Raw genomic sequence first — 26847 nt, forward strand, 5'->3', positions numbered from 1 at the left:
TTTGTGTTAGTAGGAAGCGAGGAACCATTGAAATGTTTAATCATGAGAATGACGTGATTGAAGCCAAGCTTTAGAAAATTAATCTGGTACCAGAGAGCACAGGAGATGGAGCAAAACAAGGCTGGAATTGGGGAATTTGGTATAAAGATGACTGAGGAAATCTGAACCTGTTTCTTGATGATGGCAGTGTGAGTGGAAAGGAGCAGAGGAATTCAAACAAGGAAGAATCTGGCAACTAACTTGATAAGATGGTAAAGCAAAGACAGAAGTCTAATTATGAATACAAAGTTGCAGTTAAAGCTGGGCACAAGGGAGAGCCCCAAATTGAGAAGCTAGGGTAAGATACTTATTTGAGAGAATTGATGAGCTGGTATATTGCGTACATCATGTTTGTGCAATAAGGAGGACACCCAGAGGAGAATGTCCAGCAGGCCACTGAGATTCCGGTCTGGAGGTTAAGAGAAAGGATAGGCTGGGCATAGAGATTTGAGGGATTTTTGCCAGAGTGAGAGTTCAAGAAATGGCAGTGGATGAGTTCACCAAGGGAAAGCATATAAAAGAGAGGAGAAAAACAAAGAAAACATAACCTAGGGGAAAACCTACATTCAGGAAACAGGTGGCTAATGATGAGTAAGCAGAAGTTTACAGTGTGTTCAGAGCACCAAGAAGAGAAGTAAGGTGGTCCTTAGGGTGACTTTCTAGCTGGGGTGGTCAGCAGGGTTGAATATTGCAGAGGAAGGTGGAGACTGAAGACATTCCCTGGAAATGCTGGTGATCTTTAAAAACAGAATTCTGCTGAATAGTGCAACAGATGCCAGCAGGGGTGAAGGAATGAGTTAGTGATCAGGAACTGGCACCATTTATAATGCTTTATTTTGGTAAGAAAATTCATATTTCCAGTGGACCTTTTAACTGGTTTTGTGGAGCTAGGAGAAAAGACAAACTGCTCATTTACCTAAAAGCCATTTTTTTATTTTTTGTGATATGTCATATATATAATTTAAAGCAACACGGAGTCCTCCACACTCTTTTTTGTTCACTACTGCAAATGCCTTTACCAGGGGCAAAGGTCTCTTAGGGATGTTGCCTTAGTCCAAGGGATTTTGTTTTTATTGAGCTCATTGAAGAAGAAAAACTCCTTCAAAGTTCAGCTCTGCATCAAAAAATGAAACGTAACAACAGCCATGTCTTAATGCTGTTAGAGACAGAGTTCCTAGTTCCTAAGCAGGAAATTATTTATTGGGACAAGATTTCTTGCAGTCATTTTTATAGTTATAAACCAGTATCACAAGTTAACTGAATAGAATTTTTCTGAAAGGCAAAACTCCTAATTGGATACCATTAACAGTTACCAGTGGGATACAATATATTGTAGCTATTTTCAACACCTCATCTTTTTATCTGTTGTTATTAATGTATTACACCCCAGGCTTCATCTGTACCTGACTGATTATGGGACTGTCAGAGCAGTGAGAGTATACCACGGCTCTGTGCTAGAGCAATGCCAACGTTACACCCTTTGATTCTTGTGGCTACTTCCCAGAGCTGACACTGTTGCTCCCGTTTCAACAATGAGTAAAGACCGAAAAGAAGTCAAATAACTTACCAAAGATGATGCAGCTGTTAATTCTCTGGATAACCATATGGTTTTCTGACCCCAAAGCTTATGCTCTCTGCCTGCTGCTTACTGATGGTTCCCCACTCCTCTCCCTTGGGCCACGTGTACCTCGTGGTGTTCCAGGAACAGGGGCAGTGCGCTACGGGTGCTGAATTATCAGGATTTCTGAGAATTAGAGAGGTTTTCTTTTGACTTTCTGACTGAAGAATAAGTTTGGGTTGATCAATCCCCTCCATCTCATTGAGTTAAAATGTCTTTAAAGTAATGAAGCAGTTGTCTTCTCAGGTTATGGAAGACACAGAAAAGCCAAGAGAGAAAAGAAAAAGGAAAAGGAAAAGCTAATTGAAACTGTAGTTTCAAATGTCAGTACTAGAGGCAGTGGGCTCACTATGGCCAGGAGTTTTCATGGAGAGACTTCATCCAAGGGCAGGGCAGGGTCTGCTCCTGGTGCTTTGTGCATACTGTATTCCTCTCCCGTTTGTTAGAAGAAATGATTGATGACAGTTTCCTCCCAGTGGGAGGGTGGCACATAGCATGCGTGAAGACCGGAGTGCCAAATCTGTGGAACCTTCATCATCAGCCAAACCTCTCTTGCTCTCCATAGGGCAGTAAGTGTTTCTGTCCAGCAGTGTGGCCATAAGGCCTAAGCCCTCCTTACTCTTCAGGTTGAAGTCCTGACAATTTAATATTATCCGTGGGTTTACAAAGCATCAGGAGTTTTAGTTGTAGATCTCAGCCTATTGTACTATCACAACAAATTTGTTTTATAAAAAAAATTGCAAGTTAGAATCAGCATTCAATTATCTGAGTCAGTGGAATCAAGTCATGTATAATCCATAGCAGTGGATTATCTCTAGATAATCCATAACTTTCTACTGGAAAAATAAATTTGTTTCTGTTATATTTTCCTTAGGCTACTATTAAAGTTACCAACCTCTTCCCAGGCATAGATACATAAATGTAAAGAAAAGAGACATGATGTAGAATTACGTAATCTAGCAAATAGCAATTTGTAATATAGAAATTTTGATAGGTTTTTGTCTGGATCTTTATAGGTTCTCTAGGCTCAGGAAGAACTAGTAGTTGTAAATCACCTTTAAAATTGCAGCTATTTCCTCCCCTAATCTTTGCTCTGTTCTGTTGTGCCAGTGTCAATGCTCACCTTTTTGCAGCTGAGCGATACAATTCTGCTTGCACAGAAGTCGCATGAGCTCTGGTCTCGGGGTGCATGTGTTACTGCTCAAGGAAGTTTATTAATTCTTACACATAGCTGATAGGTTTCTAGCATTATCTTTGAAATGCTGTGTTCCCCTAGGTGTCTGTCCTTAGCACTCTTCCCTTCTTCTTCTCTAGGAGAGCACTTTACCATGAATACAACCAGATGATTCCTAGATCTCTAAGTTTTACTTCACACACTAGCCTGAACTCTTGCAGAGAATGGTGTGTGACATTCTGTGACACTCAATAGCAATCTCAGATTGAATAATCCAAAACTGAACTCACTGTTTCTCAAATCTGCTCCTTCTGCCATGATCCCTCTGCTGCTACAGGAATTACCATCTTTCCAGGCAGGGGAGAAATCAGTCATCTCCATAATTCCTTCTTTTCTCAGCCCCCATGTCCAATCAGTTGCTGAATTGTATCCAATCTAAATGCATATTGTATCTACTTTAATCAACATGTTTTGATCTTCTTTGTACTTTCATGCCATGGATTCAGAATATGAGACAGTATCTACTTCAAGAAGCTCACTCCTAGTAAGAGAAATAACAAAAGACTATCAGTGGACAGTATGATAATTACTAGCTGTCATTAAGCAGCAGTTGCTGAGACGGGGAGGAGAAGGTGGAAGCCTTCCACATCCAGGAGGAAGTAATCTGTAAGCTACATCTGGAAAGTTGAAGAGGTGTGACCTAGGTAAAGAGCAGAAGAAAGCCTTTGAGAAGGTAGAAAAAGTAGGATGTGAAAAGGTACAGAGATGTGAGAGAGCAAGGCCTTTTCAAAGAGGTGTAAGAGTGATCCAGGTACACATTACGGAGTGCCAAGAAATAAAGCCCATTTATGAAGAGCTGTGTATACTTGCTACGAAATTTGGATTTCACTCTCAAAGTATCCTTTCTTTCTCCTTCCCCTACACGTGATCATCGCTCTCGTCAGCTCTCTAAGCCACAAATCTCCTGGCTGTTCTATTGCTCTCTACTCTTGCCTTTTCTTTCCTTAGATTGCAGTCAGAGGTGGCACCCCTGTGAGAGTTTAGAACCTTTCTCTTTCCTAATCCTTCACTGGCCTGTGTTACCAGATTCCACTCGTCTTCTGCAACCCCCACTTGTGCCAAACACAGCCCATGGATCAAGCCTGTGACAACTGTCTTCCCCTCTAAGTTATAAACTCCTTAAGGCCAGAGTCTATGGCTCAGCCGTCAGTAGATTTAGAACCCCATGCCCTATACTTTGTACGTAGTAGGCTTTTATATATCTGTTGCAGGGAGTAGAAGGAATACACTTCAGAGTCTTGCCACATTTCTTCATTTTCCAAGTGCTTTTATGCACGTCGACATAAGCACATTGCTGTAATCAGCACCGGCTTCCTTGTCCCTGCCAGCAAGTGTTCCCTACAGCCCAGTGGCTATCGCATGCCCGACCAGCAGCGGTTCAGCAGCGGTTCCCACACAGCAGCGGTTCCCACACAGAGTGGCATGCGTACAAACCTTAATGTGCAGTGTGGGTTTTCGTCTGCAGAAAATGAAAGGCCTCACTTTTCCCTGGGGTAAAAGCAGGTTTAGAAAGCACTGATGCAGGGCCCCTTGCCGACCTTTACAGTTTTCAGGGCTCTACACCTCATTTCACTGACAGGTATGTTGAAAAGGGCTGTGAACTAGGAGCCGGGGTTAGGATTTGCGTCCCAGCCCGAACCAACTGGGTACCTGTAGGCAACATTTCTTGATTTCCTCACTTTTGGAATTAGTAATGAGAATTCCTTTCAAATGTCATTATCAACATTCTTTTACTAGTATTTTCATGGTAGCGTATCAATCAGTTATCTTGGAACAAAAATCACAAAGCCATCCTGACTTTCTTTTTTTCACCCTGACTCATGTAAGCAGAAAAGGTGTTATTGGAAGAATGTTGAATAATCCACTGAATGGATGGGATGAAAACCAGGCAGAGGAATTTGACAGCAACATAGGATACCCCTGTGTTCACACGGGAGCAGGGTGATGAGTTTGACAACTGTTGTCACTGGACACTTCCTCACGAATATTCAGCTCTCCCCCAGGAACTCTGCATCACTCCGTCCATGTTCAGACTCCCACATGTGGGCATCCAACTGGCTGAGCCCAGAATAGATCCTGTAGAGGAAAAGCACAGTTGAGGACATAATATTTAGAAAAGATCATTTAAAGGGCATGCTATCTATCTATCCAGCCTCCTAGATAATGTAAATTCCTACCATTGGAATCCGTTAGATCCCTAGATTACATACAAGACTACGTTGCCTTCGTCACTTGCAGAACAACATTCACCCAATTGCCTGCAAGGTGATTTCTGCTGTGACTTTCTGGGGGAACCTCCTGCAGAGCCCTAGTCCGTTATGATACTTAGAGTATGCTGTCCTAGATCCGATGTGAGAAATAACTCACAGAAATTTAATCAGAGGAAAACTTCCACCTGGGCCTGTAAGAACTGTGTAAGTTCGCATGTTCTCTTCTTCACATTGGCTCTTAGGGAGCCAAGAAGCAAGCATGGGGCTCTCCACAGCAACTGTTTTCACCCTCGTAGTTATCATTTACCTTCTTTTGTTCCTGGTTGTGTATTTTGTAAAGCTCCTCACATTCTTTTCGAAAGAAGGAATAAAAGAGGGCTGGGAGGGGGGAGAGATGGATGCCAGCCACCCAGTGAACAGAAGTAACCACGGCAGAGAAGTGGCTGCATCCGCCATAGCAGAAGGCCTGGCAATGGAAATCGGTTACCTTGTCCTGAATTCTCTTACCCAGGGCAAACTGGTCTATTTGTGCAGCCGCTTGTCCACTTGGTCTAAATGTGGTTTAAAACAGTGTCAGCAACACCTCCCCCCTCATGTATTTACATGAACTGTTTTATCTCCTACATAAGAATAGCATGTGGGACATCAGCTACTAGAGAGAACACAAACAATGAGACATCAGTAATGTCATCCGTCTACTATGGATTATTGTGGATACTGAGTTGCTAACTATCCAAATGATATTCAAGTATTTCATCACCTGCCTAATCAAGCTGCAAAATAAGGAGTTAGACCACTTCAACTCCAGTGATTTGATTATGTGGTAAAGAGAGTGGTGCATAAACATTAATCCTGGGAAATTAATTCATGAAAATTAGCTGAAGATACCCCTAGAGGCCTGTTTTGTATCTATTTTTGCATAAAATGTTGAACTAACTACTTACTGAAGGTGTCTTGGGGGAACTAGAATGATTATGCATGATTCTGTAGTTATCTAGAGAGAATCATGAAGAGGCCATGAAGTGACCTGAAAATGCATTCTGATTAAAGCTAAGTCTTGAACAGGAAAATTGCTTTGAAATGATTAAAGTTAAAATTGTTGGTAATGAAGGAAAACACTTGTCCTAGAATGAGGACTTTAAAAGAATCTCATTTTGAGTCTTTTGTAAAGCATATGGCTTTACTTTTTCATTGCAAAATATTGGGTTGCATAAACCTATCACATTGTCATAATTTGAAATTCAGTGGAGTGCAAGGACTTGGAGAGTGTTCTAGATAAAAATCTGGCAAGGGATTGTGTCATGAGTGAAGATCTGCCCTCGGGAGGGGTAAATCTTCAGTATCCTTTAGAGCCCACCTACTGAATGGGAGCCTTTCTAAGAGTTGGCCACAGTGTCTGCTCAGGGTACTTGGTTCCTTTGTATGTCTACCTTGTCTCGTTGATGGTTTGTTGAAACATCTGTCCTTCCTACCAGATCATGAGATCACAGAGGACCGGGATCATCTTTATTGTGCGTAACTCTGATTACATTTATCCTCTTTGGTAAATATTCACCTTTGCAGATAAGATATTAATATTTTATCTCAAACCTTAGAAGGCAAATGTGTTTCAGAATTCAGACTTTTCAGATGTTGGAAAGGTGGTATCAGCGTCTATATCATATGTAAGATAACACTCCCAGCAAAGTCTGGGGAAGCTTCTATAATCAAGCACATTAATTATGCAGCAAAAACATAAAGAGCCTATTGTAAAGTTGCAATAGACATAGGGGTACATATATCTTCACAAATTACTGTTTTCATTTTCTTTGGGTAAATACCCAGGAGTGGAATTTTTGGATCATATGGTATTTCTATTTTTAATTTTTTTAAGGTACCTCCACACTTTCCACAATGGCTGTACCAATTTACATTACCAATGTGCATGAAAGTTCTTTTTCCTCCACGTCCTCTTTAACACCTGTTGTTTCTTGTGTTGTTGATTTTAGCCATTCTGACAGGTATGAGGTGATATAGCACACTGTAGTTTTATTTGCCTTTTCCCGGTGATTAGTAATGATGAGCATCCTTTCATGTGTCTGCTGGCCACCTGGATGTCTATGTCTTCTGCCCATTTTTAACTTAGATTATTTTTTGGGTCTTGAGTTGTATAAATTCTTTATATATTTTGGATATTAACCCTTTGTGGGATGTGCCATTTGTAAATATCTTCTCCCATTCGGTAGGTTGCCTTTTAGTTTTGCTGATGGTTTCCTTTGCTTTGCAGAAGCTTTTAATTTTAATGTAGTGGTAATAATTTGTTTTTGCTTTTGTTTCCCTTGCTTCAGGAGATACATCTAGAAAAATGTTGCTACAGCCAATGTCAAAGAAATTAGGGCCTTTTCTCACTTTAGGATTCCTATGGTTTCAGGTCTCACAGTAAGGTCTTTAATCCATTTTGAGTCTATTTTTGTATATGGTGTAAGAAAGGGGCGAAGTTTCAATCTTTTGCATATAGCTATCAACACCATTGGCTGGAGACATTATCTTTTTCCCATTGCATGTCTTTACCTTCTTTGTCAAAGATTAAATTAACCATATAATCATGGGTTTTTATCTCTGGGCTTTCTATTCTGTTCTGTTGATCTTTGTATCTACTTTTGTGCCAATACCATACTGTTTTGATTATTAGAGCTTTGTAGTTTATCTTGAAATCTGGGATTATGATACTTGCAGTTTGGTTTTCTCTTTCAAGATTGCTTTGGCTATTCAGGGTCTTTTGTGGTTCCTTACAAATTTTAGAATTATTTGTTCTAATTCTGGAAAAATGCTATTGGTATTTTGATAGAGATTGCATTAAATTTATAGATTGCTTTGAATAGTATAGATATTTTTATTTTATTTTATTTTATTTTATTTTTTTAAGATTTTATTTATTTGACAGAGATAGAGACAGCCAGCGAGAGAGGGAACACAAGCAGGGGGAGTGGGAGAGGAAGAAGCAGGCTCATAGCGGAAGAGCCTGATGTGGGGCTCGATCCCATAACGCTGGGATCACGCCCTGAGCTGAAGGCAGACGCTTAACCGCTGTGCCACCCAGGCGCCCCAGTATAGACATTTTTAAAATATTCTGTCAATCCATCAACGTTTCATAGTCTACAAAGTACAGGTCTTTCACCTCTTTGGTTAAGCTTATTCCTAGGCATTTTAGTATTTTTGGTGCAATTGTAAATAGGATTTTTTTTTTCATTCCTCTTTCTGCTTCATTATTAGTGTATAAGAATGCAACTGATTTCTGTGTATTGATTTTTGTATCCCGCAACTTCACTGAATTCATTTATCAGTTCTAGTAGTTTTTGGGTGGAGTCTTTTGTGTTTTCTCTATATAGTATCATGTCATCTGCAAAAAAGTGAGTTTTACTTCTTCCTTGCTAATTTGGATGCCTTTAATCTCTTTCTCTTGTCTGATTGTTGTGGCTAGGACTTTCCAGTATTGTGTTGACTAAAAGTGGTGCGAGTGGACATCCTTGTCTCGTTCCTGATCTTAGGGGAAAAGCTCTGAGTTTTTCACCATTGAGTAAGATGTTCACTGTGGGCTTTTCATATATGGCCTTTATTATATTGAGGTATGTTCCTTGTAGATTTCTTTATTGAGGGCTTTAATCATGATTCAGTCTTGTACTTTTTCAAATGCTTTTTCTGCATTTATTGAAATGATCATATGGTTTTTTATCCTTTCTCTTGTTGACATGATGTGATATTGATTGATTCAGCAAATACTGAACCATCCTTGCATCCCAGAAAGAAATTCCACTTGTTTGTGGTGAATGATTTTTTTTCCCCTAATGTATGTTGGATTCGGTTTACTAGTATTTTGTTGAGAATTTTTGCATTTATGTTCATCAGAGATAGTGGCCTATAGTTGTCCTTTTTTGTAGTTTATCTTACCTAGTTTTGGTATCATAGAATGAATATGGAAGCTTTTCTTCTATTGTTTGGAGTAGTTTAAGAAGAATAGGTGTTAACTCTTCTTTAAATGTTGTTAGAATTCACTTGTGAAGCTGTCTGATTCTGGACTTTTTTTTCTTGTGAGTTTTTTGATTATTGATTCAATTTCATTACTGTTTATCAGTCTCTTCAAAATTTCTATTTCTTCCTGCTTCAGTTTTTGGAGTTTATATATTTCTAGGAATGTATCCATTTCTTCAAGGATATCCAATAATATCTCTTATAATCCTTTGTATTTCTATGGTAGGGATTATTTCTCCCGTTTCATTAATAATTTTGTTTGAGTCCTTCTTATTTTTTTCTTGTAATGAGTCTGGGTAAAGACTGTTAATTTTATTGATCTTTTCAGAGCCAGCTCCTGGTTTTATATCTGTTCTAATTTTTAGTATTTCCTTACTTCTGCTGATTTGGGGTTTTGTTTATTCTTCTTTCTCTAGATCCTTTGTGCATAAGATTAGATTTTTCTTGCTTCTTGAGGTAGGCAGGCCTATAACTGGTATAAACTTTTCTCTGAGAACAGCTTTTGCTGTAATCCAAAGACTTTGGTCTATTTTTTTTTTTTTTTCTTTTCCTCTTTGATTGCTTGGTTGACCCATTCACTGTTTAGTATCATGTTATTTAACTTCCATGTATTTGTGTGCTTTTTCCAGGTCTTTTCTTGTGGTTGATTTCTAGCTCCATAGCATTGTGGTCAGAAAAGAGGCATGGTATGATTTCAATCTTTTTAATTTGTTGAGACTTGTTTTGTGGACTAATATGTCATCTATTCCAGTGCACAGGGAACATTTTCCAGAAAAGAATGTGTATTCTACTCTTTCAAGATGGAATGCTCTGAATATATCTGTTAGAGCCATCTGGTCTAGTGTGTTATTCAAAGGCATGGTTTCCTTGTTGGTTTTCTGTTTGGATGATCTGTCTCTTGATGTCAGTGGGGTATTAAAGGCCCCTACTATTGTATTAGGTGCTTTATGTTTGTTATGAGCTACTTGATGTATTTGGGTGCTATATTTACAATTGTTATAACTTCTTTAATTTTTTTAAAAATGTTATTTATTATTATTTTTTAAAGATTTTATTTAGACAGAGAGAGAGACAGCCAGCGAGAGAGGGAACACAAGCAGGGGAAGTGGGAGAGGAAGAAGCAGGCTCCCACCAGGGGAGCCTGATGTGGGGCTCGATCCCGGAACGCCGGGATCACGCCCTGAGCCGAAGGCAGACGCTTAACCGCTGTGCCACCCAGGCGCCCCTACAATTGTTATAACTTCTTATTGGATTGCTCCCTTTAGGACTTTATAGTGTTCTTCTTTGTCTCTTAAGGTCTTTGTTTTTAAAGCCTATTTTGCCTGATAGAAGTATTGCTACTCCAGTGGGTTTTCCTTGTTTTCCCACTTCCGTGTACATGATAAATGCTTTTTCATCCCTTCACTTTGAATTTGCATGTGTCTTTATGTCTGAAATGAGTTTCCTATAGGCAATGTGTAGATGGATCTTTTCTTTTTAAATCTATTCCATCATCCTATGTCTTTTGGAGTGTTTGGTCCATTTACATTCAAAGTAATTATGTCCATTTTGTTACTTGTTTTATGGTTGTTCCTGCTGTTCTGTTCCTTTCTTCTCTTGCTCTCTTCTCTCACAGTTTGCATTCTGCAAGAGGGGACCTCCAGCTGCCCCAAACTGAGGCAGGCAGGGATGGAGGGGGTGGATTAGCAGAAGCATGAGAATGGAGGTTAGCAAGCAAGGTAGCAAGTGCTGGCACTGGCTTCTGCAGATAAGTGTGTGCTGGGGGATGGGGAGGGAAATGGCTCCTGCCAACACTTTCCTTTTTGGAGAAATCTCCCAAGGATCTCTCTCCCTCCAGCACATGCTCTGGGATTAGTGAACAAATCTCTCTCCGTTATACCCCCCAGCCATTTTTCAAACTGCTGCTTCTATGCTGTGTGTCTGCAGGCTCTATTTGTGCTGTCTCTTGAAAGGCATGGACTCAGTTTCTTCTAGCCTTCCCTGCTCCCTCAGAGCAGAGCCTCCTGATTTTGAAAGTTCCAGGTGTTAAGCCCCACTTGCTGTAAGAACCCATGAAATTTGGCCCCTCTCATTTTCAAAGCTAAATGTTACAAGAATTCATCTTCCCCGTAAGGGTTTCCCATGCCTGGCATGCCTCCTGTGAGGGTCTCTTTCTTTCCTTTCTCCAGGGGAGAAGGGCCTAAGGTGTACCTTCCTCCTGTGGACAGTCCCTGCAAAACCATTTAGCTCCCAATCATGTCTCCACTCTTCCTATCCTCTTAGATGTGGTCTCTTCTTCACATTTAGCTGTGGAGAGTCTCTTCTGCCAGTTTCAGATTGTTTCCTGGGTAATTTACACGGATGTGGGTGTTATGTAGTTGCATCAGTGGGAGGCAGTGAGCTTAGGGTCCTCCTCTTCTGCCATATTCCCCAGAAGCGCTTGGTCCTCTTTTTTTCATTTCTTTTTAAGAACCTGTTGTTGGGTAGACCAACATCAGGCCTCGATTCCTTGGACAAAGAGGGAAAAAGGATGAGAATTGGGGTGGCTGGGAAGGACTCCATGGAAAATTTGGACTAAAGCGGATTTTACAGGAAGGTCCCAGGGGTATAAGGAAGGGGATTACAAGCTGGCAGTACGGCAATCATCAGAAGCAGGAAGGTGGACATGGCATGTGCTGTTAGGTGTATCTCAGAGAAGCCCTTAGAGTAGAACTTGCATACTGAGAGATCATGCAGGTAAGTTTGGAAAGATATGGGTAAAAAGGGCTTTGGATGGCAGAGTGGAAAGCTGACTGACTTCTTTAAGCTTTGGCAAATCAGCCCTTCTTTTAAACAGTGTTCTTCCCAGTTCGATTTGACTTTCAAAAGTAATTGTAGGTAATTTAATATCATCTGACTGCTGCCTTGTTGATGTGGAAATTTTTCTCCTTACAGTGCTAAGTAAATTCATTAAAGACAGATTTTATTTGCTAATATTGCATATAAAATGTGTATTTTCTTTTTGGAAAATAATCAAATGAATTTTTCTGCTTCTTCTCATTTCTCATCCTGATCCTCTTCTGACCCTGGCTCTAGTTCTGAATGCCTTTTAAAAAAGTCTTTGCTCCCATTTACAGTCATCTTCCTTCTTTCCTGTGTGTTTCCCTCTATCCTACCTTTGGACTCTTGTGCTTTGCTTGTCCTTATCTTCACAAGCTCTTCCTTCAAGAGAAGGCGTCCTGAAGCCAAGAATTGGTGATCTGTAGACTATTGGCTTATGAATAAAGGGTGGAGGGAACCATAGCAATACACATCTGTGCCTCTGGCACCTGAAGAAAAGTCTGGGCTCATGAAGGCTGTGTCTACCACATGCCAGCATAACTTCTCAGTGAAGCCAATTCAATCAAAGACAGGCCATTCACTGTAAATTTAGCCCATGTGCTTCCTTGGCATTGTGTGGATAAAGCAAACTAGTAGACTAATAGCACTGATCAATTTTCAGCTAGTAATTTTGGTGTTTCCTAGAGCAGAGATCTCTAAAGAGGGGAGCAGGACTAGGCAAAGCGTGTGTACAATCCCCTGGATGAAAAAACAAAAAAAATTAGAAATCTTGCACTGAAAAAATAATTGAGCTTTACTAACATTTGGTTTTATGGAATGTTTATATATATATATATATATATATATATATATATATAATTTTTAAATATCGAGGCCAGTTCTCCAGTATTTTTGCTGTTAGGGTGCACAATCAAAATAGACTATTCTAGATCACGGATTCCCAATATGTGGGCAACAGAGTCATTGTAAGAGGCCCATTAATATATGTGGATCTATTTTCTCATTCAGCAGACATTAAAAACACAATGATCTGCTAAGGGATTATAATGATTTAATATGATTTTGTTGTGTCCTAAAATTTACTGTAAAGGAGAATTCCTTATGCCTAAAAATGTTGTGAATGCATTGAAGAGTAGACACAGTTACACATGGGACACAAAAGAGCATAGGGGAGAATCTTGGTCAAAGTAATCTAACCTATTGAAAAAAGTTTAGTCATATCTTAGAGATCGTATAGGTTCTGCTCAAGATCACTGCAATAAAGTAAATGTTATAATAAAGCACGTTAAATGAATTTTTTGGTTTTTCAGTGCATATAAAAGTTATGTGTACATTATATTATTGCAATGTACATCAGCCTTTTTTAGAGGATATTTTTTAATGAATCATCACCTGAGCTTTCAAAAAGTCCTATTTTTTTGTGGGTAGAGGGTCTTGTCTCAGTGTTGATGGCTAGGTGGTGGTTGTTGAGGGTTGGGATGGCTGTTGCAGTTACTTAAAATAAGACAACAGTGAAGGTTGTCACATCAATGTACTCTTCCTTTCATGAACAATTTCTCTGTAGCATGTGATGGTATTTGATAGCATTTTCAAGGCTTGGAGTCAATCCTCTCCAACGCTGCTGCTTTATCAACTACGCTTTGTAATATTCTAAACCCTTTGTTGTCATTTCAACAATCTTCACCACATCTCCACCAGGAGTGGAGTCCATTTCAAGAAACTATATTCTGTGCTCATTCATAAAATGACAAGCAACTCCTCATCAAAGTTTTATCTTGAGATGGCAGCAAGGCAGTCACTTGTTCAGGCTCCATTTCTAACTCAAGTTTTCTTGCTATTTCCACCACATCTGTAGCTACTTTCTCCATTGAAGTCTTGAACTGCTCACAGTCATCCATGAGGGTTAGAATCAGCTTTTTCCAAATCTCTGTGAATGTTAATATTTTGACCCCTTTTCCATGAATTTTAAGTGTATTTAATGGCATCTAGGATGGTGAATCCTTTCCAGGAGGTTTTCAATTGACTTGGCTCATATCCATCAGTAATAACACTCTCTGTGGCACCAATAGCCTTAAGAAATGTATTTATTAAATAAGCCTTGAAAGTGAAAATGAGTCCTTGATGCACAGGCTGCAGAACAGATGTTTTGTTAGCATAGAGGAAAATATTAATCTCATTGCACATCTCCATCAGAGCTCTTGGATCACCAGGTGCATTTTCAATAAGCCCTAATATTTTGAAAGGACTCTCTCTTTCTGATCAGTAGGTCTCAATAGAAGACTGACAATATTCAGTAAAGCACATTGTAAACAGATGTGCTGTCATTCAGGCTTTGTTGTTCCATTTATAAAACTCAGGAAGAATAAATTTAGCATAATCTTTAAGGTCACTAGGATTTTCGAAATGGTAAACAAACATTGGCTTCCATTTAAAGTCATTAGCTGCATTATCCCCTAATAAAAGAGCCTGTTCTTTGGAGCCAGACACTGACTTCTCCTCTGTAGCTATGACAACCCTAGCTGGCATCTTCTTCCAATAGAAGAGTGTTCATTAGGGTAGCCACCTTCATTGATGATATCAAATAGATCTTCGGGACAACTTGCTGGTTTACCTTGTTCTTTTTCCTTAGGGAGACGGCTTCTTTCCTTAAATCTCCTGCACCAACCTCTGCTAAATCATACTTTTCTTCTGCAGCTTCCTCGCCTTTCTGCCTTCATAGAGCTGAGGGGAGTTAAGGCCTTGGCTTAATGGAATGCTGTGGGTGGTTTGATTCTTCTATCCAGACCACTAGAACTTTCTCCACATCAGCAGCAAGGCTGTTTCCCTTTCTTACCACTTGCGTGTTCATGGCAGTAGCTTTTTAAATTTTCAGCTTTTCTTTTCCATTCACGACTTGGCTGTTTGGCGCAAGAGGCTTAGCTTTTGGCCTATCTTGGCTTCTGACATGCTTCCTCACTAAGTTCAAGGATTTATAGTTTGGATTCCCAGGGAGAGACCCGTGACTCTTAATTTTACTTGAATACTTAGAGGTCATTTTTGGGTTATTAATTGGCCTACTTTTGATATTGCTGCTTCAGGGAACAGGAAGGTGGGCAGTGAGGGAAAGGCATGGGGGAACAGCCAGCCCATAGAGAGTCACAACACGCACAGTTTGTAGAGCCCCAAAGCAATTACAGTAGTAACATCACAGATCACCATAACAAATAGAAGTCTGTCACATTTTGATAATGTTTACATTATTTCATGGACACAAATGAGCAAATGCTGTTGGAAAATGGTGCTGATTGACTTGCTCACCACAGTGTTGCCACCATGCTTAATAAAACTAGGTATCCCTATACATGCTTAAGCATCTCTCTTTAAGTTTTTTTTTCTTCAGTATGTTTGTTTCCCTATTTTGAGTGAGTATTGGCACATCTTAGGGAACTAGCTTCCAGCGCAGTATTCCTTTTTATTCATGTCTTAGTTTGCTAAGGCTGCCATAACCAAATATCATAGACTGCATGGCCTGAGCAACAGAAAATTCCTCACAGTTCCAAAGACTACAAGTCCAAGATCAAGTGTCACCAAGTTTTGTTCTTCCAAGACTTTGCTCATTGGCTTGCAAATGGCCAGTTTTTTTGCTATGTCCCTACATGCACCCCTGTTGTTTCTTTGTGTGTCTTAATGTCCTCATCTGACAAAATTCCAGCCTGATTGGATTAAGGCCACCCTGATGGCCTCATTTTAACTTAGAACCTTTAACGAGGTAACTATTTCCGAGTACAGTCCTAGTCTGAAGTACTGGGGATCAGGGCTTCAACATAAGAGTTTCGCAGAAAACAATACAGCTCCAATCATTTCTTTCTGACCAATCTAGGTGTTTCAGGAAGGTATGTGGGACAGCAATATGATTAAGTTGACCTGATCTTGATTTGTCCAGGACGGCTCCATTTTACTATTATCCTGACTTAAGTGCCCCCTTTGATGGTCAAAGTGTCTCGTTTGGAAAATAAATGATGGATCCTGATAAAGAGGTTCAAGAGCCAGAGGGCATACACTTCATTCTTGGCTCAGAAAATCTCGTGCTAGGCCTAGGTTTCCTCCACCATAGAGACAATAATACAACCTGCATCACTGAGGATTAAATGTGTCTGGATGCCTTAGTCATTCAGAACACTGCCCTGGGTGTATAAGCACAGAGTGTAACACTGAGTAAGCAGGAGGAGGGGGATTCTATTTGTCAGGTGTGATGGTTACTTTTGTGTGTCTGTTTAGATGGGCTACGGTGCCCAGCCCTTTGAAGGTTTCTTTAAGGGTGTTTTTGGTTGAGATTTACATTTAGATGAGAGGACTTGGAGTAAAGCGTTTTGTTCTCCAATTCGTGGGTGGGCTTCATCCTGTCACTTGAAGGCCTGCATGGAACAAAAGGCTGCCCTCCCCCAAGCAATAAATGATTTGCCAGCAGACTGCCTTTGAAATTAAACTGCAACTCTTTCCTGGGTCTTCCGCCTTCTGGCCTTCCCCATTAGATAGACTCACCAAGCCTCCATAATTGCATGAGCTAAATTCTTCAAATAAATTTATTTCTATATATAAACAAACACATATCCCATTGGTTCTGTTTCTCTGGAGGACCCTAATTAATACAGTATGTGTGGAAACCAAAACTATACCTGATGGATAGCTTTTAATTGTTAAGTTCTTTTATTTCTGGATTAATCCTGGATTTTCTCTGTCCTATATTCACTATGCCCTTTGTATACGTACTAATGAAGATCTGTGACAACAAAGGCACTCTGTTAAAGAAATGCTTAAATTTTGCATCCCATACCATACTTTTAAACAATACTAATACTCTGCATCTGTGCGATTTTTTTTCTTCCAAGAAATGCGTAATATACCTAATAAATGTTTGGAATAAAAGAATCCTAGGTTTTAGTAAAATGAAGGTTGATAAAAAAAAAAATTGAATCAATCACCAAGCAGCAAGCAAATATATTGGCAGGAGCCCTGGCAAATCAATCATATGAGAAAAGTTAACCAACTTGGAACAGCAAATAAATAAAGGCTTGAGGAACAACCGAGTAGCAGTTATCAAATCTAAAAAGAAGATGGAGACCAGCTGTCCTGAGCCCAAACACAAAAATAGATAAAAACTTCACTATGAGAAACCATTTAGATGTAGGCTCCTGGCAGTTAACATGGTTGGAATGGTTATTTAGCATGTTCCAGAATATATTCAAAGGATTTTTTAAAGTTGGTTGCTTTTTCTGGATGTGATGCTTAGTGGCAAATTCAGATCCTGGATTCCCAATGACATTAATTAGAATCACAAAGGGGCGGGGGGTTGTAAAAAAACATAGACTCCCTTTCTGTGAAGTGTTAGGAAATGGTTTCTAAGGTATACTGGTGAGAATAAAAGCAAGGTGTAAAAGGGAAGGTGTAGTAGTCTACCTTTGGTATGAGAGGAAAAAAGAAATGAGTGTATGTTTGGGTTTCTTTTTCCAAAAAAGAAAAATATTCTGATGGAAATAATCATTTAGAGGTGTGGTAGTAGATGGGAATGTAATTTTTGTGTATTAGTTTCCCATTGCTAGTATAATAAATTGCCACAAATATGGTGGCTTCAAACAACCCTTATTTTCTAGTTGTGGGGGTCATGAGTCCAATATACATCTCACTGAGCTAAAATCAAGGTGCCATCAAGGCTGCATTTATTCTGAAGCCTCTTGGGGGATAATCTGTTTCCTTGCTAGTTTCCAAAGGCCACCTGCTTTCCTTGGCTCATGGCCCTTTTCTCCATCTTCAGAATCCGGCAGTATAATACCTCAGTCTGAATCTAACCCTTCTGCGTAGCTCGTCTACATTTATGGATTCTTGTGATTACATTTGGGTTCATGGGCTGTTGTAAGATAGTCTCATTACCTTAGTATCAACTGATGGATCAGCAACGTTAAGTCCATCTGTAACCTTAATCCTCTCTGCTCTGTAGCACTGCCTCCTCATACCTTTTGGGGATTAGGATATGGACATGTTTGGAGTGTGTGTTAGAGGGGGCATTCTGCCAACCTTACCTTTTAAGAATAATTTTGACTTTTGAACCATGCAAATGTGTATATATATTCAAAAATAACATTTAATCGAAAAGAATAACAAAAGCACACTAAACTCGAATATAAATGGAAACAAACCTAACAGTACTTAATACAGCTACAATGTGGAGGAGGAAAAGGACAAATTCCAATAAATAAACCCTTAAAATGAGATGTATTTTAAGGATTAAAATAGTTGCAAAGAAACCTTGATTTTCACTCTGTGGTTGGGAGCCAGAGTGCTGACTCTAGAAGAAGGGAAAGAGAAATATGGAACGGGGGAAAGGAGGGAAAACCCTGGGGTTTTAGACACCCTTAGAGCAATGAGTACATAGAGTAGCAGGCTTTGGTTTCTAAACAGTACTCCTGGGTCAAACCAAGCCTCTTTAATGAGATGTCTGATTTCAGGCTGAACAGGTGTAAAGTACAAGTAAGCCTGTAACATCGACTGGTACCAAAGAGTAAGGAACTGATGGAGACCTGTTAACCAAGAACTCATAAGAGATTGTGAAATAAAAAAGAAATATTTGATATTAGAAGAGGCATTTGGGGTTGGAAGGAGAATCACTTTAGAGAAGAATGACAGCTAATAAATATAAAAGGATTAATAAATTTGGAAATTCACTATTGTAATCAACTGATTCAGGGAGGATGATCAATGGATGTTAAAATAATTAGATGAGATGTTGACACAGGATAGTTACATATTTGAAAATATCATCCCATAGATTAGTTATTATAAAAGGAAAACGATTTGTTTACAGAGGACAAATCTGGTCAATATCACCTTTGTCAAGTGATCAAACTTCACATCACGAGAATGGGACAGCTATCTTGTGCCTTCTGACAGGGCAGAATAGGAAGAGTGGCTTATCAAGTACATTGTTGTTATTGCCAAGAACATTTCAGGAGGGGAATAATCAACCAATTATAAATGTAAGGCGACAGGCCTGAACAAAAATAATGCAATTTTTGATCCTTGATTAAAAAAACAGCTATAAAAGACATTATTGGGACAATTGGAAAATTCTGAATATTGGCTATATATTGATACAATATTACTTAATAACTTACATATAATGTATTGTGTTTATGTAGGAAAGAGTCTTAGTTCTGAGGAGACACATGGAAATATTAGGGGTAAATTGAGAATGTCAGCAAATTTCAAATGGTTCATTAAAAAGTGTATGTATATAGACACGCATATAAGGAGAAAGTAACAAATGCAACAGAATGTAAATCACTAGTGAATTTGGATGAATAGAGCTTTTTTTTTCCCCCAACCACATTTTCTGTAGGTTTGATTTTCACAGTAATATTTCTTTATTGGGCCTGTGGGCTTCTTGATAGCCTTTTGCTTATTTTATTTGTATTCCAAGTTGTGAAGTTTTTTTAAAAAAAAACATTTCTAGTTATCAATGTGATTTCTTGAATGCACATGCTAGCAAAGAGAACTTCAATGAAAGCAGTCTGTATGTTAATCTCTATGGAGCTCCAATTTATAGGAAAAACATTTGAAAATAAAAAGTGGACCCATAGTATCTGGTTTATAGCTAGCACTAAATAGATATGTGCTAAGTCTAAGTTTTAAAATACTATTAAAATATCACCTAATAGTAACACTAATAGCATCAACAACAAAAGACAGACTTCTGGACTATTCCTCATTGAAGGGTAATCTGAGACTAGGCCTTCCTTGATCTGCATTTTCAACAGTTTTGCAGGCATTCTGCTCACTGCAGCTGGTGGCTCTAATATGTCTTTAAAGGCTCCTTCCTTCTCAGGGCTCAACCTTCAGTGCTTCCCTCTAGTGACTTCCTCTTAAGCCAGGCACATGTCTACTGATGGGGGTTCTTTGCCATCTGTCATCTTTATACTTCTTTTTCCTTGCTTCCTATTCTCCATTGCTGGCTTTCCCTTAGTTTTCCACCTCCCTCTGTGATCACTAGTTCCAGGTTGCTCCATGTAGTTGCCAAGGAAGGCCTTTAGTCTCACATCTAACTCTTGCTGCTCGCCAGTAGGTGGGACAATACTTATTATGAAAAAATTTCTCTGACTTTTCCACAAAGTCAAGTCTCTCTAAAATACTGGTAACTCCATAGGAAATACTGAGGATGGGGGTTAAGGTTGCAGACCCTGGGGTTGGACAGCTCAGCCCTGAAGCCAGCCTCCACCAATTGGTTGCTGTAGGACTTTTGAGCAGCCCAACTTTAGTTTTCTCATATGCAAAATGGGTGTAATACCTACCTTAAATAATTGTGAGGATTTAAAGGCATTTAGGTATATAAAGCACCTAGAGAAGTACCATATAAATGTTTCCAAGGAATTTCAGACCTGGATCAAATTCTGTCTTGAAGATACTAATGATCAAATAATTTCTTGCTTTCTTTGTGTCTCTCATGGGTTCAGGTTTCCCTAGGACTTCTACATGCCCATGCTACACATATCCTGTGGCCTCCAGAACGCTGGCAGAAGTTGGAATCTGTACTTCCTCCAGAACGCTTGCCAGTTCAGAGAGAAGAGGATTGATGGCATGGAGCTCCCTCAGCTGCTGGCATTGGGAAGCCAACACCACTCTTTGCAGAAGGGATGGAGAGGAGGAGCCTTCAGACTGGCAAAACTTGTTTCAAATGAAATGGTCCGCATTATTCAAGAAAGAGTTTAAATAGTATTAAATAGCAACTGATTTTTGTGTTTAATGATAATACCCTATTGTTTAATGCCAAAAAATTGCAGATCTTTGGGAATATGAAAACTTTATTCCCATATCTTACAGGGAATTTGTTGAGTTTTAATTTTGGTGCTTGCTGCTGAAAGAATATGGAAATTGAAAATAAGTAATGTCATTTACTCTTAAGATAGAACATGAAGAAACAGTGATGGGAATTATATTGTGACTGACAGTGTGTACAATGCAGTGACTGCCAGTTAAGAGGAACAGTAAACTGTGATGTAAAAATAAAACTCTGACTTGCTCAAGTACTGTTTTGAGTATTATTTAATCTGTAGCTCCATTAATGAGGAATATTATTTTTTTTTTGGAAGCAAGGAATAAAAGAGAACCAATTCTACCAATACTTCCATACAATTTTAAACCTTTATTAGCCCTTTTAAACCAAAACTTCTGAGTGATCTCTTGCCTGTTCACATCGATGAATAAACCTATTTATCAGTATTCAGTCACTATTTGGTAAATGTTGCCAGTGAAATGAAAAAAAGTTTCAACCAAGTTTTAGACCCCCCCCCCCAATGATTTTCAGTGTTATACTGAAATCACCAAAGTGGGGTAATGTTTGTTAGTATAATAGATCCTGTAAATGCAGAGGTAAGGAGGTAAATTCCTTCATACAAGTCTATATTTATATTGCAAATGTGGATGCAAACTTCCTTAGTGGTCGGGAATGCAAAGAGTAAAAGGCCATATGCATATTAATAGCAGCTGTTACTAATAATTCATTAGCATTACAGTAGCTCATTCAACATATCAGTGAGTACTTAGGTTCTGTACAATCAAAAGTATTGTTTTTAAAAGCAGATCTGCTTACAATCTTTTATCACTTCCATTTCCCAACTTGTATTTCATGCTCTGGCCTTTATTTACTAAATACTCATAATTTTTGTCTCTTGGCAAAATGCATCCGCTGGGATTATATGTAAAATATTGAGTGCGTAAGGACATTGACCCTTTGGTTGCTAGAAAATAGGAAATTCTGGGGCCCACAGAAGAGGAGTTTGGAGGTGATACTGAGGGCAGGCAGGGATAGAGCAGTTCTGGGACTAGCTGCTATTTACCACCTGGTAAAGAATTTGATATTTTAACAGTTCAGCAAACTGGTTATCATCGTTCCTGCCTCACTCACTAGCTGTATGATTCCTATTAATTCAAGATTGTAAATCTTCAGAGAGAAGATAAATGCTCTTTCTTTGATTTCATATTCTCTAGCCATCTAATATCACCAGCAGAGTTAATACTTGATGCTGTCAAACAACTCAGCTTATTTTTAATTACCTCCTCAAAAATGCAACTCGAGGCAGACCTAATCACTGTGCCATCCAGTATATACTTTTATAAGTGCATCAATCACCTAATATGAACCAATGGAGAAAGAGTTCTTCACCAGCTACCACCCCCAGGACACAGCAAGAGGCAACAGACGCAGGAGCGCAGTCTTTCTGTGAAAAAGTCCTGTTAGCTTATCTTCAAATTAATTAAACACACATCTCAGGGCTGACTAATCCTTTTCAGAGACCTCAGAGGGCAGGCATTATCTTTGTACTCTTTGCCCTGTTCCAAAGTGTCAGTATCTCCCAGACAGAAACCTATATGGTAATTTGTTTTTTTATGGCTGCTGCCCAGGGGACACTTCTTGATCACCTAGCTGTGGTAACAATCTGAAAGAGAGTTCTTGTCTGGCTACACCCCCAGGACACAACACAGGAGACTGAAACACATCACATTCTTTTGTTAAAGAGGCCTATTTGCTTGTCCTGGAGCTTTGGCCTGAGGGGCACACATATGGTCTAGTACAGACCTAGGGGCTTAAAGAGGTAGGGATGCCAGGGATAGGGGTCAGTGTGATGAGGGAATGGAAGGCAAACTGAGGACAAAGCAGAGGCTGACACCCTGTAATTCCCCCCACCCCTGGATGCATACAACCTTCCTCAGGCACTCCTGGCTGCCCTGAAGGACAAAGAAAGTCCTTACTACCTACAGCCCATTGACAAGTCCTTGAAACAGGCACGGTGACATTCCTCTGGGAATTCAGCTGCCTCAATGTTAATACTTTGCTAAGGGCAAAAGGCAGTCCTAGCCTGACCCCCTCCCCTCCATCAAGATCCTGTGAGTCTACTTTAGATCCTGTAAGTCTACTTCAACGTATAAAAATTCCTTTGGAAACTTCCTTTATCTCTAACCCCCCAAGATACGTATTGGCAATCATCGCCCAAGCATATGGCCCACTGATATACATCTGAAGGGTCTCATGACTAAGGTTTTATTAGACGGTAATAAATGACCCTTCCCAACAGTAGCTAGCCTCCTCAAGGTCCTGGAGACCTTGCTTCCAAAATTCCTTAGAGACTTACGCTACCCCTAGCCCCCTCCCCACTTGAGGGTATAAAATAGGCCATTCCTCACAATGCCAGGACAGTATCTCTTTCTGCCCACTGGTCCTGTCCCGTGCTTTAATAAACCACCATTTTGCACCAAAGACGTCTCGAGAATTCTTTCTCGGTCGTCAGCTCCGGACTTCACTCCACTGAACCTCACCTGTACTTCATCAAGTGCACACCATCTTTGCACTCGCCCTCTGCCTCATTTCCAGGTTTCCAGCAACTCCCAGAAAGGAATATGTATATACTTGTCTGCTGCTCCACTTTTTATTACTGACACACAGGGTACACTTCTACGTTGTCTGGCTGTTGTGGCCAGCAAGACTATACTTGTGATCCCACAGAACTGTACATATTTGCATACTTCAAAAGCTGTTACCTAAAGATTTGGCTTCCAAAGAGCCTGAATCTAGGTGCTAAGATACCCCACCCCAGGAGCCATGACAGGTCTTGGCATACCTTCCAATACTGGGAACCACCAGAAATAAAACAGGTTGCTTGGACAATCACAAAGGTTTGAGAGACAACCAAGAGCTAAAGAAGAGAAGAATGGTAAGGTTCATGTCCTAAACAAGGTCACTCCTTCAAGACTGGGAGGGATGGCAGCTAATGCATAGAAACCAACAGAGAGTCATGAATATGAAAAAAAACAGGAATATGTTCTAAATGAAAAAAACAAGATAAAACCTCATAAAAAGTCCTTAAAGAAAGAGAGATAAATGATTTACCTGTTAAAAGTTCAAAATAATAGTTACAAAGATGCTCAATGAGCTCAGGAGAATTCATGAACAACTGAGGATTCAATAAAGAGAAAATATAATGAAGTACCACATAGAAGTCACAGAGCTGAAGAACCAATAAATGAACAGAAAAATAAACTAAAGGGATTCAACAGCTGACTGGTAAAGCAGAAGAGAGAATTAATGAAATCAAAGCCAAGGTCATGGAACTCATCCAATTAGAACAGGAAAAAGAACGAAGAATAAAAAAAGAAAAGAAAAGAAAAGCTAGTTTAAGGGTCTTATGGGACAACATCTGGTGGACTGATATTCATGTTATAGGGTCCCAGAAGGAAAAGAGACAGATGGGCAGAAAACTTATTTGAAGAATTAGTGCCTGAAAATTTTCTAACCCATGGAAGGAAACAGAATTCCAGATCCAGGAATCTCAGAGTTCCAAAGAAGATGGAACAAAACACATTATAATTAAAATGTCAAACTTAAAGACGAGGAAAAAATCTTACAGACAGCAAGAAAGAGCAACTTATTGCATACAAGGAACGCCACAAAAGCATCAGATTTTTCAGCAGAAACTTTGAATATATCCTCTCAGTCCCTCTGGCCTGCAAAGTGTTGAAAGAAAAATCCTTCAATCGAGAATATTCTACCTGGGAAAGTTGTCATACAGAATTGAAGAGACAGAGTTTTCCAGTCAAGCAATAGCTAAAGGAGTTCATCACGACTAAATCAGACTTAGAAGAAATGTTAAAGGAACTTATTCAAGCTGAAATAAAAGGGCACACATTAGTAATGGGAAAATGTGAAAGTACAAATCCCATAGGTAAAGGTAAATATACAGTAAAATCCAGGGGTGCCTGCCTGGCTCAGTAGGAAGAGTATGAAACTCTTAATCTCAGAGTCGTGAATTTGAGCCCCACGTTTGGTGTAGAGATTACTTAAATAAGTAAAAAAACAAAACACGATCCAGAATAATATTAGAAAAGGTGGTAATCACTTACAAAGCTAGAATGAAGGTTAAAAGACAATAGTAATAAAAGTAACTATAGCTACAATAATCACTTAAGGAAGGCAAAAGATGAAAATGTAAAATGATGTAAAATATGACATCAAAACCATAAAACCAGGGGAGGGAAAGGTAAAAATGTAGGACATTAGGATGTATTTAAACTTAGGTTGTTACCAACTTAAAATAGACTGTTATAAGTTTTTATATAAAAGCCTCATAGTAACCACAAAGCAAAAACCTATAGTAGATACACCAAAGATAAAGAGAAAGGAAACATAGTGTACCACTAAAGGAAATCATAAAATCACAAAGGAAGGGAACAAGAGAACAGAGGAACAAAGGAATTATAATACATACAAAGAACAAAATGTTAATAAGGACATGCCTACCAGTAATTACTTCAAATGTAAATGGATTAAATTTTCCATCAAAAGACAGAGTAGCTTAATGGATTTTATAAAATATTTATTTTACAGAAAGAGAGCAAGCAAGTGTTGGGGGAGGGGCAAAAGAAGATGGGAGAGAGGGTCCAAGCAGACTCTTCACTGAGCACAGAGCTGATGTGGAGCTTGATCTCACAACCCCAAGATCACGATCTGAGCCCAAACCAAGAGCCCAATGCTCAACCGACTGTGCCACCCAGGCAGCCCTGGATTTTTAAAAAATCTGATCACTTAGATTTAAGGACACACACAAGGGATGGAAAAATGTATTTCATGCATATGGAAATCAAGAGAAAGCCAGCATTCCTACTCATAAACTATTTACACACACACACACACACAATAAAAGGCAAAGAAGGGCATTGCATAATAAAATAAATCAGAAATGAAAAAGCAGACCTACTCATAGACTATTAGGAACAATTATATGCCAACAATTGAATAACCTAGAAGAAACTAATAAATTTCTAGCAACATACAGCCTACCAAGACTGAATTATGAATAAATAGAAAATCTAAACACATCAATTGCTAGCAAGGAGACTGAATCAATAATCAAAAACTCTCAACAAGGGGCGCCTGGGTGGCTCAGTCATTAAGCGTCTGCCTTCAGCTCAGGGCGTGATCCTGGAGTCCTGGGATCGAGCCCCACATCAGGCTCCTCCACCGGGAGCCTGCTTCTTCCTCTCCCACTCCCCCTGCCTGTGTTCCCTCTCTTGCTAGCTGTCTCTCTGTCAAATAAATAAATAAAATCTTCAAAAAAAAAAAAAAAAACTCTCAACAAACAGAAGTCCAGGACCAGAAACCTTCACTAGTGAATTCTACTAAACATTTAAAGAATAATTATTGCCAGTCCTTCTCAAACTCTTCTAAAAAATAGAAGGGGAGGGAGCACTTCCAAGCTCATTTTAAATACCAGTATTACCCTGACACTGAAACCACAGAAGGATGCCACAAGAAAAGAAAATTACACATCAATATCCCTGATAAACATATATGTAAAAGTCCTCAACAAAATATTAGCAAACTGAAATCAACAATACATTAAAAGGATCAAACACCATGACCAAGTAGGGTTGCAAAACTGGTTTAACATTTGCAAATCAATGTAATACATGACATTAACCAAATGAAGGATTAAAATCATTATGATCATTTCAACAGATACAGAAAAAAAACACTGGATGAAACTTAACATCCACTTATAATAAAAACTCTCCACAAAGTGGGCACAAAGGAAACATGTATCAGCATAATAACGGCCATATATGAGAAGCCCACAGGTAACATAATACTCAGTGGTGAAAAGCTGAAAGCTTTTCATCTACCATCAAGAACAAGACAAGGATGCCCACCCTCACTCCATTTTTTTCAATATAGTATTAGAAGTTTTAGCCATAGCAATTAGTCAATAAAAATAAATTCAAGGCATCTAAATCAGAATGGAAGAAATAAAACTGTCACCATTTACAGATTATATGTTAAAATATATATAGCAAACCCTAAGGACTGCACCAAAAAGCTGTTAGAATTAATCTACAAATTCAGTAAAGTTGTAGGATGC

The 26847-nt window shown here is 39.2% G+C and overlaps 1 protein-coding gene across 2 annotated transcripts in view; it reads left to right on the forward strand.

Annotated features, from left to right (window-relative positions):
• The window catches only part of IMMP2L (inner mitochondrial membrane peptidase subunit 2), an 825524-nt gene extending 804563 nt beyond the window's left edge, over positions 1–20961 (forward strand). For both annotated transcript variants that reach the window (XM_087860894.1, XM_087860895.1), the window contains one exon: positions 20392–20961. In XM_087860894.1, coding sequence (XP_087717020.1) covers positions 20392–20511 — 120 coding nt within the window. In that variant the 3' untranslated portion in view covers positions 20512–20961. The remainder of the gene's footprint in view (positions 1–20391) is intronic.
• The last annotated feature ends 5886 nt before the right edge of the window (positions 20962–26847 follow it).

This window comes from Ursus americanus, chromosome 3, assembly GCF_024610735.1.
Source record: "Ursus americanus isolate L20-20 chromosome 3, mUrsAme1.1.p, whole genome shotgun sequence".
Taxonomy (NCBI): Eukaryota; Metazoa; Chordata; class Mammalia; order Carnivora; family Ursidae; genus Ursus; species Ursus americanus.